Below are 15,886 nucleotides of genomic sequence, written 5' to 3' on the forward strand. Positions count from 1 at the left end.
CTAATTCATAACCTAATTATAAACCCTTTATGAGGGTAGTCTTATTGTAAAGTGGTACCAATTATTATGCGCCGCTTTCCGCCTTCTTCTCCAGTAGGCCTCAGATGAGGGTGTTCCTTGTTCAAGTGATGTTTTGGTGTTGAAGTTTTTTTGTTTTGTTTCTTTCCGTCAACCGTCAAGTGGGAACCAAGTATTTTTTGTGTTTCTCTTATTTTCCTAAGATACTGTTATGAGTGGCTGTGAAAAAGAAAATAGGAAGGACAGACCATCTATTTCTATTTATTTTGTTTTTATTTTTAGAAAGGGGCGGGTCATATCAGATTATTCTCCCTGCTCCTTTCCGGTCAACGGTGTGTTTATAGAGACATGTTTTGTTTACAATTAGTATACTTTAAGTAAACATATCGAGCCCGATCGACGATTTCCAATGATTTAATTTAATTGTTTGCCTGACTGGCCATCGTAATCGGGCTCTTTGAAGATCCACAAATCCACGGTTTTCTTACATTTCTGATCGGACTTCAGAATTTGTATCAACCGCCATTCAAACGACAGCGTTGTCTTCCCCCAAAAGTGGGCGGCGCCGTAATTTTCGCCCGGAATTGACGTAGGTGTTACTCTAATTTATTTTTCAGTTTTTTTATATCTGTGATCTTTGAGTGTACAGTATCGCAATACCACCTCGTACAAGGGTTATTAGTCCACTGCTTTAAAGCCAAAACTGCTGCACCAAATGAAAAAGACTGCGGCTCAAAGACCTCTGAGAAGGACCGTAATGACATATTAACAGTCTCTGAATATTGATATTATCATATTGATCGCATCGTATCTTATCATATTGTTGCAAAGTAAGCCATAAATAATTTCATCTGATTGAGGTTTAAAGATGGGAGAAGTAGTTTGGATGGAGGGATGAACCGTATGGATTTAATAACATCACCGAGAGATCATTTCAAATCATTTTTACACATTTTAATGCAGAAAATCATTATTATCATTATTACATTGCATATAATGTCCTTAAATAAAACAGATACATGGTTAATACTTCTACTCTGATGTCGAAATGGTTTAAAGTCGTCAATGTTTCAAACCATCCGTTCTGTGCAGTTTTACTTCATTGAGTCCCATTTCATTTCTCTCACAAACTTCAGAGGTCTGAATTAGAAATGTCTTCTCTAAAGAGTTATAGTTCCCCCTGCTGGTCAAAGCGTTGCTCTGCAGACTAGTCCAGAGGAGTACATCTGTGTGTGTGTGTGTGTGTGTGTGTGTGTGTGTGTGTGTGTGTGTGTGTGTGTGTGTGTGTGTGTGTGTGTGTGTGTGTGTGTGTGTGTGTGAGCCACCAGACAGAGTATGTTATAAAGCAGATCCAGGGTCAGCGCCAGAGGTGGGAAGGAGTGGAGTACAAATACTTTGTTACTGTACTTGACTACATGTTTCTGGTATCAGTACTTTACTCCACTACTTATTTTTCTGACCACTTTTTACTTTCTACTTCTTACATATTGAACTCAAATACCTGTACTTTCTACTTCTTACATGTTGAACACAAATACCTGTACTTTCTACTTCTCACATTTTCCAAACAGGCTGGTTCCTTTAGTCTGAATGTGTGATTGGTCCCTCTTCTCTAAAGAAGAGGGACCAATGAAAACGTTGTCATGTTGCCGTTGTTCAGCATGGAAACATTCATTAGCTAACAATGACATTATTGTTCTGTTAATATAAAGGGAGGTCAGGTACTCTTTAAAACAGCTGCTAGTTATGGGTACTTTTTACTGAAGTACATTTCAAAGCCCTCTTTACTTTGACTTGAGTAAAGAAGTTTAGTCAGTACTTCTACTTTCACCAGAGTACTTTAAACACGAGTATCTTTACTTTTACTTGAGTAAAGGATGTGTACTTCTACTTGAGTAAAGGATGTGTGTACTCTTTCCCTCTCAGGTCATCTCAGGTCAGGTGTGGAGGCTCCCAGGTAGGTGCTGAGGTCAGAGACGTTGGATTTGATGAGTTTTGCGGGGATGGTGTCCAGCTTCAGCCTCTGATAGGCAGCAAAACGGTGACAGCCTCCGAACGAGTAAAAGTAGTCCCCTCCCTCCCTGCCTCTGATCCACAGCACGTCGATGGGAGGAACAACGCTGAGGTCTGCCGTCTGCTGGACGACAGAGAGAGGTCTGTCACATTACAACATATATAAACAATACACAGAACGGACACAGTACAAAGGCTACGGTATGAATGAGAGGCTGAACATTACACACAAGTAAGAACAAAGGCAGAGATGAAGTTAGCATTTGAATACCACAATCGGAAACAAATAACAAACAAATGAGAACAAATGATGAGCTAATTGCACTTTAAAGAGTCCCTGTAGTTCTATAGGTGTTGTGTGTAAATGGTCTGCAACGGCTAAAATCCCTGTGTTCCTCCAGGGGGAGCTTCTCTCCAACATATATTAAAACAATTATTATAATGATCATGCTGGTAGAGGTGGAACAACTGTGGAGGCACCTTAAATAATGATTAGGTAGATGAATTGGACCTAACTCAATAACTACAACTTCAAAATATCATGCTGTGTAATGTGCAGAGTGTAGCAATACTCTATTACAAGTACAAGATCCGAGTACTTCATCTTTTACTCAAGTACCAGATCTGAGTACTTTAGGCTACTTGTAGTAAGTACAATATCTGAGTATTTCTACTTCTACTAAGTACCAGATCTGAGTACTTCCTCCACCTGTATATTTAATATAAAGGTGTTTACCTGTAGGGTCTCCACCAGACTCTGGACCTTCTGCTCGTCCAGCTGCGGAGGGATGGGTCGGATGATGAAGCGCATCGGGATGTTGTGTACCTCCGAGACACTGTCCGAGTGAATAGACCGGTTGCTGTTACCGTCACTCCCACCGGACGGTACCGACATGTTTCTACGACATAAAACCGACAGTTTAACCCGGGTAGTGGTAACTGGTTTAGTGCCGCAGAGCCACAACCGAATCATTTACCTGCCGACAGTTAAAGAGCTCAGTTACTTCCTGGATAAGAGTTTGTTTACTTCGTGCGTAGCATGAACAGAAGGTTTTGATTGGTCCTCCACGCTGTCAATCAGAAATCGTCTGGTAAAAGAAAAGGCACATGATGAGCGTACGTGATAGGCTAAGAGGCGGGACGTCTCTAAGTGGCTGACCAATCCCAACAGACTAGTATCCATCTAATTTTATATTGTCATCTGTTGTGTGAAATATTACATTAAATCCCACTGTTATGCAAACTCTCACCTTAAATTCACCACACAGGCTCCACTGCTGTTTTAGTAAAAAAAAAAAAGATATAGTAATTGCAAGATTAACTATTTGTTCCTCAACATTTTGTGTTGTTTTTGTTTTTATATAGAAAGGCATTGACTGGTAACTGTTCCCTTTGCCACAATCTGGGCAGGGCACATTTGACAAAGCATTAAAATAGAGTAAATTAACATTCATACACTTAATAATAATACCTCTGGTGACCGCTCATAGGCAGTTTCCATCATAGACTTATTTTGGATTTTTCAAGAGGATAATGCTGTATTAAAATACCTTCAACAATACAGAGCAGCTAGAGCAGCTGGAGCCTCTGAGACCCAGATATTAGAAAGTAGCTGCAGCTTTCTGAAGCTTTCATAAAAATAATGCTTATTATTATCCATTTGAGTAGAATCAAGCTTAAAAAACAGTGTTAAAGGTTGGGTAGGTCATTTTGGAGAAACCAGCTCGAATGCGCAAGAATTTGAAAATACACAACCGGAAAAAATCTGCCACTTCCTTACAGAGCCCCTCCTCCAACACACACGAACGTGCACATGACCAATGAGCGCACGAGATAAGTTTGTGCACAGATGGAAGGCTGACAGGCAGGTAGGCCATCCAGTTACTTTAGCCGGGCCGGCTCAGATGATTGGTCGTGCTTTTTACAGCGCTACGGCTTTCATGTATTCATTGCTATCGGGATGTTAAGAGCATTCCATGGAATATAACAAAAAGTGTATCTGAAGTGAATTACCTACCCCACCTTTACAGTAAGTGTTATTTTGAACTGTCAAACAGAACATATTAAGGTCCGTGTTAAAGGCACCTGTTGTAGTATTTCACGGCATGGACATGTAAACACAAACTTTACCCCCTTTTTTTTGGTACGATATCTCTTTCACTTCATGGCCGAACTGTTCCTCATTAAAAACCACTCCAGCAATTAGTCACGGAGCTGAAGAGAGTCGCTTTCAGCCCAGAATCTTGGCCACTTTTGTTTTTAATGAGGTCAGTGTTTTGTATTGTCGACTGTTGCATGATATAGGCTTTCTCTCATCAAAGCGCTCCACTTGGTGATTTTCTATTTCTGCAGAGATTTCAAAGGGCCAGGCAGGTTGCTGTGGATCCAGAAGAAGGACGTCTGGGCCCGAAGCTTCGCACAGGTAAGTGGAAATCTTCAAAGGTGTGCAGAAACAGAACTATTGTTTTTCTCCAAACCCTGCACTACAGCATCTTCTAATGAGACAATTAAAAATGATTTCTTGGACAGCACAGGCAGGCCATTACACTGAAATATTACAAATACTTTGAACTACAATGGCGCTGGCCTTTTATGTTGATTAATTGGTCACAGGGGGATCAGTTACAGCATGAAGGAGGTCTATACATAGTGTGTAATCATTCACAGTGGTAGCAGTGCATTATACATCATTATATGTGACTAAAACGGGACACATCGCACTCTGTAATGTTGGTGCTGCAGTGGATTCAAATCACGTTTTCTTACCTCATTTTCAAGTGGTAGTTTTGTAGTGCTCTGTTTACAATTCCCCTCTAATTAGCATACACCTCCTATTTCTACTGTTTTCGTCTTTAATGCACAATATGTCATTTTTCTGACACTAAGGGTTTCTCAATGAACAATAACGAAGATGCAGTACATGGTAGTGTTCATGGTTTGGAGGTTTTTAGCCTCTCTTCTGATATAAAGCTGTTAAGTTGCAGTTTGAGGTTATAAATCAGAGTTTCTTCCTGCACGCTGTGGATGCTGCTAACGTTAGCTCAGCTTGTTTCTCTGATAGCTTCAGATCCAGACGTGTAGGAAGATTTTAGAGGATGCAAATGAACCTCGAGTCTCCTCCTCTTCAAATCAAACAGACCAGCTGATTAAAACACTGAATAAAGCAGTTTCACGTAGGGCTGCTCGATTATGGCAAAAATAATAATCACGATTATTTTGGTCAATAATTGATATCACGATTATTAAAAACGATTATCCATTTACTTTGAAAACATCCATTTATTGAACAAAAAAAATGGAACAGTATGTTTTAGGAGTTAACTACCATGAACTTTAAGAATAATTCAACTGAAAAACCAATACAAAAAAAAAAATGTAAAGAAAAATAATAGATTTTTTTAAATAAAAAGAATAATCGTTTTATTTCGATTACGTTGTTTTCGTAATCGTTGCAAGCGAAAATCGCAATCGAGATTAAAATACGATTCATTGCACAGCCCTGGTTTCACGTTACAAATCTGTGTTTGTCCAAAGGCTACGAGCTGAAGGCTAACATTTGGAGATCTTGTTTCACATTTCCCGTAGGATGCCGAGTTTTAAAAGACGCTGAATTATCCTCGTCTCTGAAACAAAGGACTCGCTGAGTTGAACTAGTAAAAACACTTTTACGTTAAGATCCAGACGTCCACCACTGAGATCTTTCATCCGGTAAAATTAAAGAAAGAATGAAGAATGATCAAAGAAATCAAATAATAAACTAAACTGTCGCTGGGGCACGAGAAAGTGAATGTTACGCAGGTAAACAATGTTAGCGATGGCATAACAATGTTCAACAGTTTAAAGAATAGATAGCCCGTTGGATAGAGCCGGCGGCCCGCATGCGGCGACGTCATCTGCGTTACTGGTTCAAATCCTGGAATAGATGAACTTTTAATCATTGCCCGCTTTTCAACTTTAATACTTTAATAACTGATAAAAGGCCAAAAAAATGCCTTTAGAAAAATACAAAATAAAAACAATAATTACCTCAATAAAGATCTTTGAGTGTTCCCCATCCCACATAATCACCCCCTGCCATAATTACACAAGCACACCCAACCACTCTCTTCTCAATAACCCAATACACACAATTATCAATCTTTAATTGCAAATAGAAACATGATTGTGTGTGTGTGTGTGTGTGTGTGTGTGTGTGTGTGTGTGTGTGTGTGTGTGTGTGTGTGTGTGTGTGTGTGTGTGTGTGTGTGTGTGTGTGTGTGTGTGTGTGTGTGTGTGTGTGTGTGTGTGTGTGTGTGTGTGTGTGTGTGTGTGTGTGTGTGTGTGTGTGTGTGTGTGTGTGTGTGTGTGTGTGTGTGTGTGTGTGTGTGTGTGTGTGTGTGTGTGTGTAATATTTTTCAAGTTAAAGATACGTTAAACCCACTGCAGCCTTGCACTTCGCCAGGAGAGGTCGCTGTAACTGAAGCTTCGAGACATGAACCTATTTTCGAAACAATTGTCCGAGTGGTTCGATGCTTCATTCAAAGCTTCATTTGCCCATCACTAGATAATGTCCGGACGAGAATATCGTGTTTGTTTGTTTACTTCGTCGTAATCCAATAATAACAATGAACAATGTTTCACCTGTGGCCCCCTGCTGTGTTTCTCCTGGTACAAAAACCCATGTCTGGTGCCATTACCCCCACCCAATTACACCAGGTGCCCAAATCACCCTGTGCCAAAACATGCCTTCAACATAAAAGCATAGCACTATACTCCAATAATAACACTAAATAATAACACATTTACTATAAAATAAAAACAGCAAGTAAATGAATGTTTAACTATTAAATAATATAAATCAAGATATAGCTCCAACAAGCACCAAGATGTATTGTTAAAATGTGGCTTATAACGGGATAAACAGTTCATTTCTGAGAGCTTCTGGCAGCTAACGCATGCTCAAAGGAGATATGACGCATCACAGGAGACACAAGGTAACTCCTCTGAAGCTACACAACTCTACTAAATATATATCAATATTGTTTTGAAGCATTTTAAAGCAGAAATGTTGCATATTTTACATTAAAAAACAATTAATTTGTCAGCAGTATAACACAAAAACAGTTCCAATTAAGCTACGATATGCTGACATGTGTCGTGCCTCTGCATGTCTGCTTGGACTTGAGTAACTGCTGTATAGTAAATATTTACGGTGACATACCCCCCCCCCCCCCCCCCCCCCCCCGAGCATTCACCAATTCATACAATGTCAATTTCAACTGGCTGCTTTGCTGTCAATCAAACGCCCTTCATCATAGCATGGAGGAACCGGCCTCACATGAGGAGATGAGGCTGTCAGTCAGAGCGTGTGGACGTGTAAATCATCTTCTTCTTCTTCTCCGTCTCGAGTCCCACTACACTCTGCACGACCCTCCGCTGTCACAGCAGGACGCCGTTGTAGTCGCTAACGTATCTCAATTACTCAGATTGAGTTAGTCACACAGGTGCAGCGTCGGGTCACGGAACAACACTTTCCCACATAATGATTAGCTGTTAATATTAGACTTCAGTCCCGGCGGGATTGTCACACTTAGAGCAGCTGGAGAGAAAATTACCTGCCAGCTCTGCGACAGGGAAGTGAGCTATATTTATTTATACCTTCCCTCGTTGACATGCTTTTAAAGGGATAATTATTCTGACGGCGATGTTCAAACTATAGCTCTGTGATAGATGAGGTGTCTGAAACCACAGTGCTTTTGTAGCAGAAGTGGAGGATGCTTTGTTTTTGTTGCTGGAATAAGAATTTTAAACGGTTTCTTGTAGATATCTAATTGCTCTTTTCACTGCGCTGTTAGTGTCCAGTGTTACTATTATGCTGCTGTGTTTATTGTATAGTAACTCTGGCACAACAATGTTGTTACGGGTGTACAAGGAGAGGACCCAGAAGCGCAAAGGCAGACTCAGGATTCAAGTGCAAAATAGTCTTGTAAAAACAGATGCAGTACAAAAATATATTTCTATAATCTACACTAATGCTTACAAATAACTAGACAAAGACTTCTACCTACTATCCTACCTCACTATAACTATATCTACGGACACTGACTGACTTAGATACTTAGATGCAAATAGGATAACGCTGGAGAGAAGACAATCTGGCATCAGACAAAGGGAGACAGGACACTACGTACAAGAGGTGAGTGGAAACAATCAGATATTAAAGATAAAACTAATTACAAAAATCCCATCCTGTAACAGTTCTGAGAGATTAAGCAGCCAGGTATATATTGCACAGTTGTAGAGAACCGCAGTGACGCGTCCTAACACCCGGAAGTAAACTCCTTCCGGTTCCTTCATCAAAAACTCAATGCAGTCTCTCCAGAGGGTTTAGGAAAATAGCTGGACATCAGGTCTGTGGTTGAAACACATTGGAGAGACAGAGCACGTTTTGTAATATTAGGGTAGACATGTGAAGATGATCCGGCTGAACAAAACGTGCTCCGTCCCTTCAATGTGTTTCAACCACAGACCTGATTTCCAGCTATTTTCCTAAACCCTATGGAGAGATCGCATTGCTTTTTGTGGAAGGAACCGGAAGTGGCAAAATTCAAATTTACTTCCGGAAATATTCGGACGCGTCACTGTGGCACTCTATTAACGGCATATATATATATATTGCACATCAAGGGGCGTTCTACAAAATGAACTTTCAAATCACGTATCTGCCCCTTCCTCTTTTTGCTCTGTTTAATCCCGCTAATGGACAGTTTCTAACATGAATGATTTGACCGTGTGCGTTTCTTCTAGTGGTTTAATTATCTCTTGTTACGGCTCTGTGAGCGTACAGTTGTATTATCATGCTGCTGTGTTTACTGTATCTTTGTAACTCTGGCACAACCGTTTCCTTCGGGATGAATGCACTCTTCTGGTACCTTCAAGAGGAGGGGAGCAGGTTTGATTGAAAGGGATGTTTTGTGTTTAAGGTTGAAGAGAGTGTGTTGCTGATAGTCACTGATGTTGGTTACTCACCAGTGGATCTGAGGCACTCTTCTCTCTGCTCCCAGTACACAGAGTGGGATTTGTTTTTAATGATCTCCCCTTCTCCTTGAAGTGAATGTGCTCAGCCTGAGAGGAGCTGCTCACATGTGGATTAAGCTCTCCTCATCTGTACTTCAGTTCGTTAACTCTCCCCTAGAAGCAGAAGCAGGATGCAGAAGCATTGTTGAAGTGTGTTGTTGAGAAGACAAACATCGCATCTATAAATGCTGTCCGTGTTATTGTGTGCGCAGAGAAGAGAGGCGCTATTTAAGGATCGCCCTCCCTGACTGCTGCTTGAGTGCTGATGACAGGTTGGATTTCTTAGATGCATAAAAATGGGATTTTGACGCCACTTCAAAAAGAGAAGCATACGGGCGAGGTGGACCCTCTGCCAGCAGAGACGGGGAACAGATGGGATTTACACAAACAGCACAAACATCAAGAACACTGAGTTAAAGAGCTTGGCAGTCTCACTTGATGAAACCGTGAGGAATGGAGGCGCTTTTAATGAGCTCCTGTGCTGCGATGCAGAATGAGACGCAGCGCTCTTAAAGGGACAGTAACACGTGGTTGGCCTGTTTGGTTTGAACCACCTCGTGTTGAGGCTCTGTTTGCATGCAGGTTATCAAAACAGTTTAAAACAAATACATTGGCATCCTTCAGGCTCCACTGCGAGATTAAACATGTGTCCCTCTACATTTTCATTTGTTAAACTTAATATATAGGAAGGTATAGACGGGGTTACCCTTCCCTTTGCCACAAACTGGAGAGAAATTAATGTTAAAGATGGGGTAGGTAATTTATTTCAGAAACACTTTTTGTTATATTCCATGGAATGCTCTTAACATCCCGATAGCAATGAATATCTGAAGTGCTTTGACAAAAAATATATCGATATCATCTGTGGAAGCCGTAGTGCCAGCGTTTCCACCAGGGGAGTGTCTTGCCGTCATTTGAAAATATTAATAATTTGAGAGAAGATTGAGAGTTTTTATCACTTGAAAGGACGAAAAGGAAAAAGGACAAGGACATCCCTCTGTTGGAGGGGCAAAGGAGTCTGGTGGGATTCTTTTCGGAGTATTGAAGATTGTTTCCCCGACATCGAAGGTGCCTGCTACAGGACAACACGAATGTGCGCGATTTTGACGCGATGAGCGGGGGGGTTTTAGTGGAGCAATCGCGTGAGCTGCGAGCACCAGAGCCTCGCAGCGACGAAACTGAGGCTCCGCGGTGGTAACATGAAGAGCCGTTTGGGAGCCGAATGATCCGGCTCACTAACGTAAAAAGGCAGTATCTATAAGGGACGGCTCAAGTGAAAATTCAAGCACCCCCCCCCCCCCCCCCCCCCCCCCCCCCCCCGCTCTCGGGGTGGACTCTGTCTCAGCCCTGGTCTGGCGGAAACACTGCGTAGTACTGTAATGGCGCATTTCCACTGCAGCGGGTAGCCCCGTTTAAGCGTCCTTAATCGTCCTCAAGCGGCCAGGCCAGTTTTTGGTGGCCTTTCCATATAGCGTAGCACCGGCTAGCGGGTACTTTTTCCCTCTTTTTCCGGCCCCATAAAATCGTGGTTCTATCAGGCCAGGGCCAGGGCCAGGGCTGAACTAGTGACGTCAACACTCTCGACTGCTGATTGGTCAGAGAGAATCGTCACAAGATCGCACGCGAGATCATCCCTAGCGTCGCATATATATCTCGAAGCAAGCTTGCAGCATTTTTATACACAGCATTTTTGTAAACGGAGGAGCTACAAAAATGGCAACGTCAAAGAAAAGCCCCCCGTGGTCGACCGAGGAGGTGACAACGTTCCTACATCTCATTGGGGATGATAAAATCCAGCGGGAGCTCGACGGAACAACTCGAAATGTGAAAGTGTTCCAGGATGTCTCTGCACAGATGCCCCGCCTACACTGCGTTGCTGCCCCAGGTCCTAAACTGTAATGGAAATGCGCCACGGCCTCGGACGGCCAGCGAGGCAGCCCGAGGCCTGAGCGAGGACGCTTAGGGACGCTTAAACGGGGCTACCCCGCTGCAGTGGAAATGTGCCATTAAAAGCACGACCAATCATCTGAGCCGGCTAAAGTAACTGGATGGCCTACTTGCCTGTCAGCCTTCCATCTGTGCACAAACTTATCTCGTGCCCTCATTGGTCATGTGCGCGTTCGTGTGTGTTGGAGGAGGGGCTCTGTAAGGAAGTCTGAACGAAGGGGCAGATTTGTTCCGGCGGTGTATTTTCAAATTCTAGCGCACTCGAGCTGCTTTCTTCATTCGTACCTACCTTTTAATACACCAAATAATAACATCTCTCATGACAGCTCCTATAGGCAGCTTGCAGTATAGACTGATTTTTGATTCTCGAGGATAATGCTGCATTACATCATTTTCATGGTTTTAACCAGGCTCTGTTTGCATGCAGGTTAGTCATTGAAACAGTTTAAAACAAATACATTGCCTCTTCAGGTTAGTTTTAACAATGGAGGACTTGTCTTAAAGCAGATGATTTCCAGCTGATCCAATGGCCCTGTCATCAACAAATAAAGCTTGTTGTTGTTTTTATGATTGTTTATCCGGGCAGTGTTTGATTGGCCATCAGATGGCGCCAGATGTATAACTAGGGTCACAGAGAGGGCTCCAGGTCAGGGAGAGATACTCGAATGAGTGCTCAGATTCATTTTCTGTTGATTGACTTATTATTTCAGCACATTCGTAATTTTAGCAAAAGAGATAGCTGGGAAGCTAACAGATATTTTAGTTATATCAGTATGTAGGTTCTCTACTTTAAAGAGTCCTCTCCTGCTGATGTTCAAGTGTATATCAGTATGTAGTGTCTCTACTTTAAAGAGTGCTCTCCTGCTGATGTTCAGGTGTATATCAGTATGTAGTGTCTCTACTTTAAAGAGTCCTATCCTGCTGATGTTCAGGTGTATATCAGTATGTAGTGTCTCTACTTTAAAGAGTCCTCTCCTGCTGATGTTCAGGTGTATATCAGTATGTAGTGACTCTACTTTAAAGAGTCCTCTCCTGCTGATGTTCAGGTGTATATCAGTATGTAGTGTCTTTACTTTAAAGAGTCCTCTCCTGCTGATGTTCAGGTGTATATCAGTATGTAGTGTCTTTACTTTAAAGAGTCCTCTCCTGCTGATGCTCAGGTGTATATCAGTATGTAGTGTCTCTACTTTAAAGAGTCCTCTCCTGCTGATGTTCAGGTTTATATCAGTATGTAGTGTCTCTACTTTAAAGAGTCCTCTCCTGCTGATGTTCAGGTGTATATCAGTATGTAGTGTCTCTACTTTAAAGAGTGCTCTCCTGCTGATGTTCAGGTGTATATCAGTATGTAGTGTCTCTACTTTAAAGAGTCCTCTCCTGCTGATGTTCAGGTGTATATCAGTATGTAGTGTCTCATACTGCCTGTGCTGCAGCACCTCTTTTCACCCTCTGTCTGTAACCAGAGCCCAGTCTGCTCTGATGTGATTGGTCAACCGCTTAGAGATGTCCCGCCCCTTAGCCTATCACGTATAATTTGTTGGAGTGCGAGCCAATAGGAGCGAGAGTGTTCCATAGTGATGTGACTAGTACTACTATTTGCTATTTATTATTCATATTTATTATAATATTGGCGGCGTGTGGCGCAGTGGACTAGAGCGTTGGTGTTGGGATCAGGGGGTCACAGGTTCAAACCCCACAGCAGTCAGCATGTCGTTGTGTCCCTGAGACACTTCACCCCAAAGTGCTCCTGTGGGGATTGTCCACAGTATTGAGTATGTAAGTCTCTTTGGATAAAAGCTCTTTTCTCCATATCCCTTTTTTTAGTGTTAGCTTAGTAGCAGAGACGATTTCCATAATTACTGTTTTCCCACAAACAGCTTGATAATCCGATGTGCATGTGATGCGTTAGTTTAATCCCTGCGCGCTGCAGATGCTCTCACCTCGTGCTCACCTCTCACCTGACTCACTCCGAGGATCACAGCGTCCTCACGTCTATAACTCTCTGAAGTCAGAGTGTAGCGCGCTCAATTTTGCAGGTAGTTTTCAATTATTTACCTGATCTGCTCTGTGTGTGTGTGTGTGTGTGTGTGTGTGTGTGTGTGTGTGTGTGTGTGTGTGTGTGTGTGTGTGTGTGTGTGTGTGTGTGTGTGTGTGTGTGTGTGTGTGTGTGTGTGTGTGTGTGTGTGTGTGTGTGTGTGTGTGTGTGTGTGTGTGTGTGTGTGTGTGTGTGTGTGTGTGTGTGTGTGTGTGTGTGTGTGTGTGTGTGTGTGTGTGTGTGTGTGTGTGTGTGTGTGTGTGTGTGTGTGTGTGTCCTTCCTCACTCTGCTGATCCCTCATAGCTGCTGTTACACACACTCTGCTCACCCCTGGGTGATGTAATTGGATTGCACGGGCCCCCATTTTACAGTCCTTTGCCGTGTAATAACATCAGTTATTTACTTTCATCATAAAATCGGATAAGGGACGACATCTGCCGGGGTGAAGCTCGAGCGCCGCACATGAATGCTTGTACACTTGACTCAGAGAAATGTGTGGGCAGCAATAATTAAAGACGCAGGATGACCGTAATTAAAGGCTAATAGATTCCACACATCGGTTTTATATGAACATGAATATGTGTTGCTGTCGCCACGAAACACAACAGTTAGTTTCTGTAATTATTCCATGGAAGTCTCCGGTGTTCCTCTGCCTCCTGTTCCCATGCATATATACATTTATTTAAGGTCTATGAATATTCATGTTTTTTCATTATAAACAATAAATGCATGCCTGATCATTAAATAAGTCTTCAGTGAATAAATATGCATTATAACTGTAATTCCTCGTGTTGACTAAAGGCATAGAGATTCCCTATTGGCGTTTTTATCAGTGTTGTTTTTAAAATCTGTTATAAACATACAATTCGTTTCCTGTCGTCACAATATTTTTAAAACATTTTTTTCAATAATGATTGTATTCTTTGGACGTTTTCTAACTCTGGTGTTCCTCCATTTTGTATAAAGATCATAATCATTACATCCATGATAAGCAGGGTTCAGTCTGCACCGGGTAACAGGTTTGTGTCACGTTGTTGTTTGTGTCACGTTGTTGTTTACGTCCGCCATGATTGGTATATCTTAGAAACAAGATCAGCGGCACAGTGTCACCTCGTAGTGCTCGATATCTTTCTAGAAAAAAGCATGATAATTAAATAAGAAAGTCTGACATAAATAATAATAATGATGAGATGTTTTGGGTTTATCGTCCGTGACATAACTAGCATGTGTGTCCTGTACTCAGAGTGTGTGTGTCCTGCAGTGAGCAGAGGAGTGTGTGTGTGTCCTGCACTGAGAGTGTGTGTGTCCTGCACTGAGAGTGTGTGTGTGTCCTGCACTGAGAGTGTGTGTGTGTCCTGCACTGAGTGTGTGTGTGTGTGTCCTGCACTGAGTGTGTGTGTGTCCTGCACTGAGAGTGTGTGTGTCCTGCACTGAGAGTGTGTGTGTGTCCTGCACTGAGTGTGTGTGTGTCCTGCACTGAGAGTGTGTGTGTGTCCTGCACTGAGAGTGTGTGTGTCCTGCACTGAGAGTGTGTGTGTGTGTGTCCTGCACTGAGAGTGTGTGTGTGTCCTGCACTGAGAGTGTGTGTGTGTGTCCTGCACTGAGAGTGTGTGTGTGTCCTGCACTGAGAGTGTGTGTGTCCTGCACTGAGTGTGTGTGTGTCCTGCACTGAGTGTGTGTGTGTGTCCTGCACTGAGAGTGTGTGTGTGTCCTGCACTGAGAGTGTGTGTGTGTCCTGCACTGAGAGTGTGTGTGTCCTGCACTGAGAGTGTGTTTCTCCTGCAGTGAGAGTGTGTGTGTCCTGCACTGAGAGTGTGTGTGTGTCCTGCACTGAGTGTGTTTGTCCTGCAGTGAGTGTGTGTGTGTCCTGCACTGAGAGTGTGTGTGTGTCCTGCACTGAGAGTGCGTGTATCCTGCACTGAGAGTGTGTGTGTGTCCTGCACTGAGAGTGTGTGTGTGTCCTGCACTGAGAGTGTGTGTGTCCTGCAGTGAGAGTGTGTGTGTCCTGCACTGAGAGTGTGTGTGTGTCCTGCACTGAGTGTGTTTGTCCTGCAGTGAGAGTGTGTGTGTCCTGCACTGAGAGTGTGTGTGTGTCCTGCACTGAGAGTGTGTGTGTGTCCTGCACTGAGAGTGTGTGTGTCCTGCAGTGAGCAGAGGAGTGTGTGTGTCCTGCAGTGAGAGTGTGTGTGTCCTGCACTGAGCAGAGGAGTGTGTGTGTGTGTCCTGCAGTGAGTGTGTGTGTGTCCTGCACTGAGCAGAGGAGTGTGTGTGTGTCCTGCACTGAGCAGAGGAGTGTGTGTGTGTGTCCTGCAGTGAGTGTGTGTGTGTGTCCTGCACTGAGCAGAGGAGTGTGTGTGTGTGTCCTGCAGTGAGTGTGTGTGTGTCCTGCACTGAGCAGAGGAGTGTGCGTGTGTCCTGCACTGAGCAGAGGAGTGTGTGTGTGTCCTGCACTGAGCAGAGGAGTGTGTGTGTGTCCTGCACTGAGCAGAGGAGTGTGTGTGTGTCCTGCAGTAAGAGTGTGTGTGTGTGTGTGTGTGTGTGTGTGTGTGTGTGTGTGTGTGTGTGTGTGTGTGTGTGTGTGTGTGTGTGTGTGTGTGTGTGTGTGTGTGTGTGTGTGTGTGTGTGTGTGTGTGTGTGTGTGTGTGTGTCCTGAGCAGAGGAGTGTGTGTGTGTCCTGCACTGAGAGTGTGTGTCCTGCACTGAGTGTGTGTGTCCTGCACTGAGTGTGTGTGTCCTGCACTGAGCAGAGGAGTGTGTGTGTGTCCTGCACTGAGAGTGTGTGTGTCCTACACTAAGAGTGTGTGTGTCCTGCACTGAGA

At 43.2% G+C, this 15,886-nt stretch overlaps 1 protein-coding gene across 2 annotated transcripts; it reads right to left on the reverse strand.

Annotated features, from left to right (window-relative positions):
- Window positions 1-957: 957 nt before the first annotated feature.
- srxn1 (sulfiredoxin 1 homolog) lies at window positions 958-3,090 on the reverse strand. 2 transcript variants are annotated; one of them, XM_079675308.1, is made up of 2 exons: window positions 2,768-3,090; window positions 958-2,152 (listed from the first exon to the last, which is right to left on the reverse strand). In XM_079675308.1, exons 1-2 carry the CDS (start codon window positions 3,002-3,004, stop codon window positions 1,946-1,948), a joined length of 444 nt encoding a protein of 147 aa, XP_079531434.1. In that variant the 5' UTR covers window positions 3,005-3,090; the 3' UTR covers window positions 958-1,945. The 2 variants fall into 2 exon arrangements, with proteins under 2 accessions (XP_079531434.1, XP_079531433.1); XM_079675307.1 differs by having other exon boundaries at window positions 958-2,155; window positions 2,768-3,077.
- Between the last annotated feature and the right edge of the window lie 12,796 nt (window positions 3,091-15,886).

The sequence above is a fragment of the Notothenia rossii genome (genome assembly GCF_949606895.1).
Source record: "Notothenia rossii genome assembly, chromosome: 4".
Classification (NCBI taxonomy): Eukaryota; Metazoa; Chordata; class Actinopteri; order Perciformes; family Nototheniidae; genus Notothenia; species Notothenia rossii.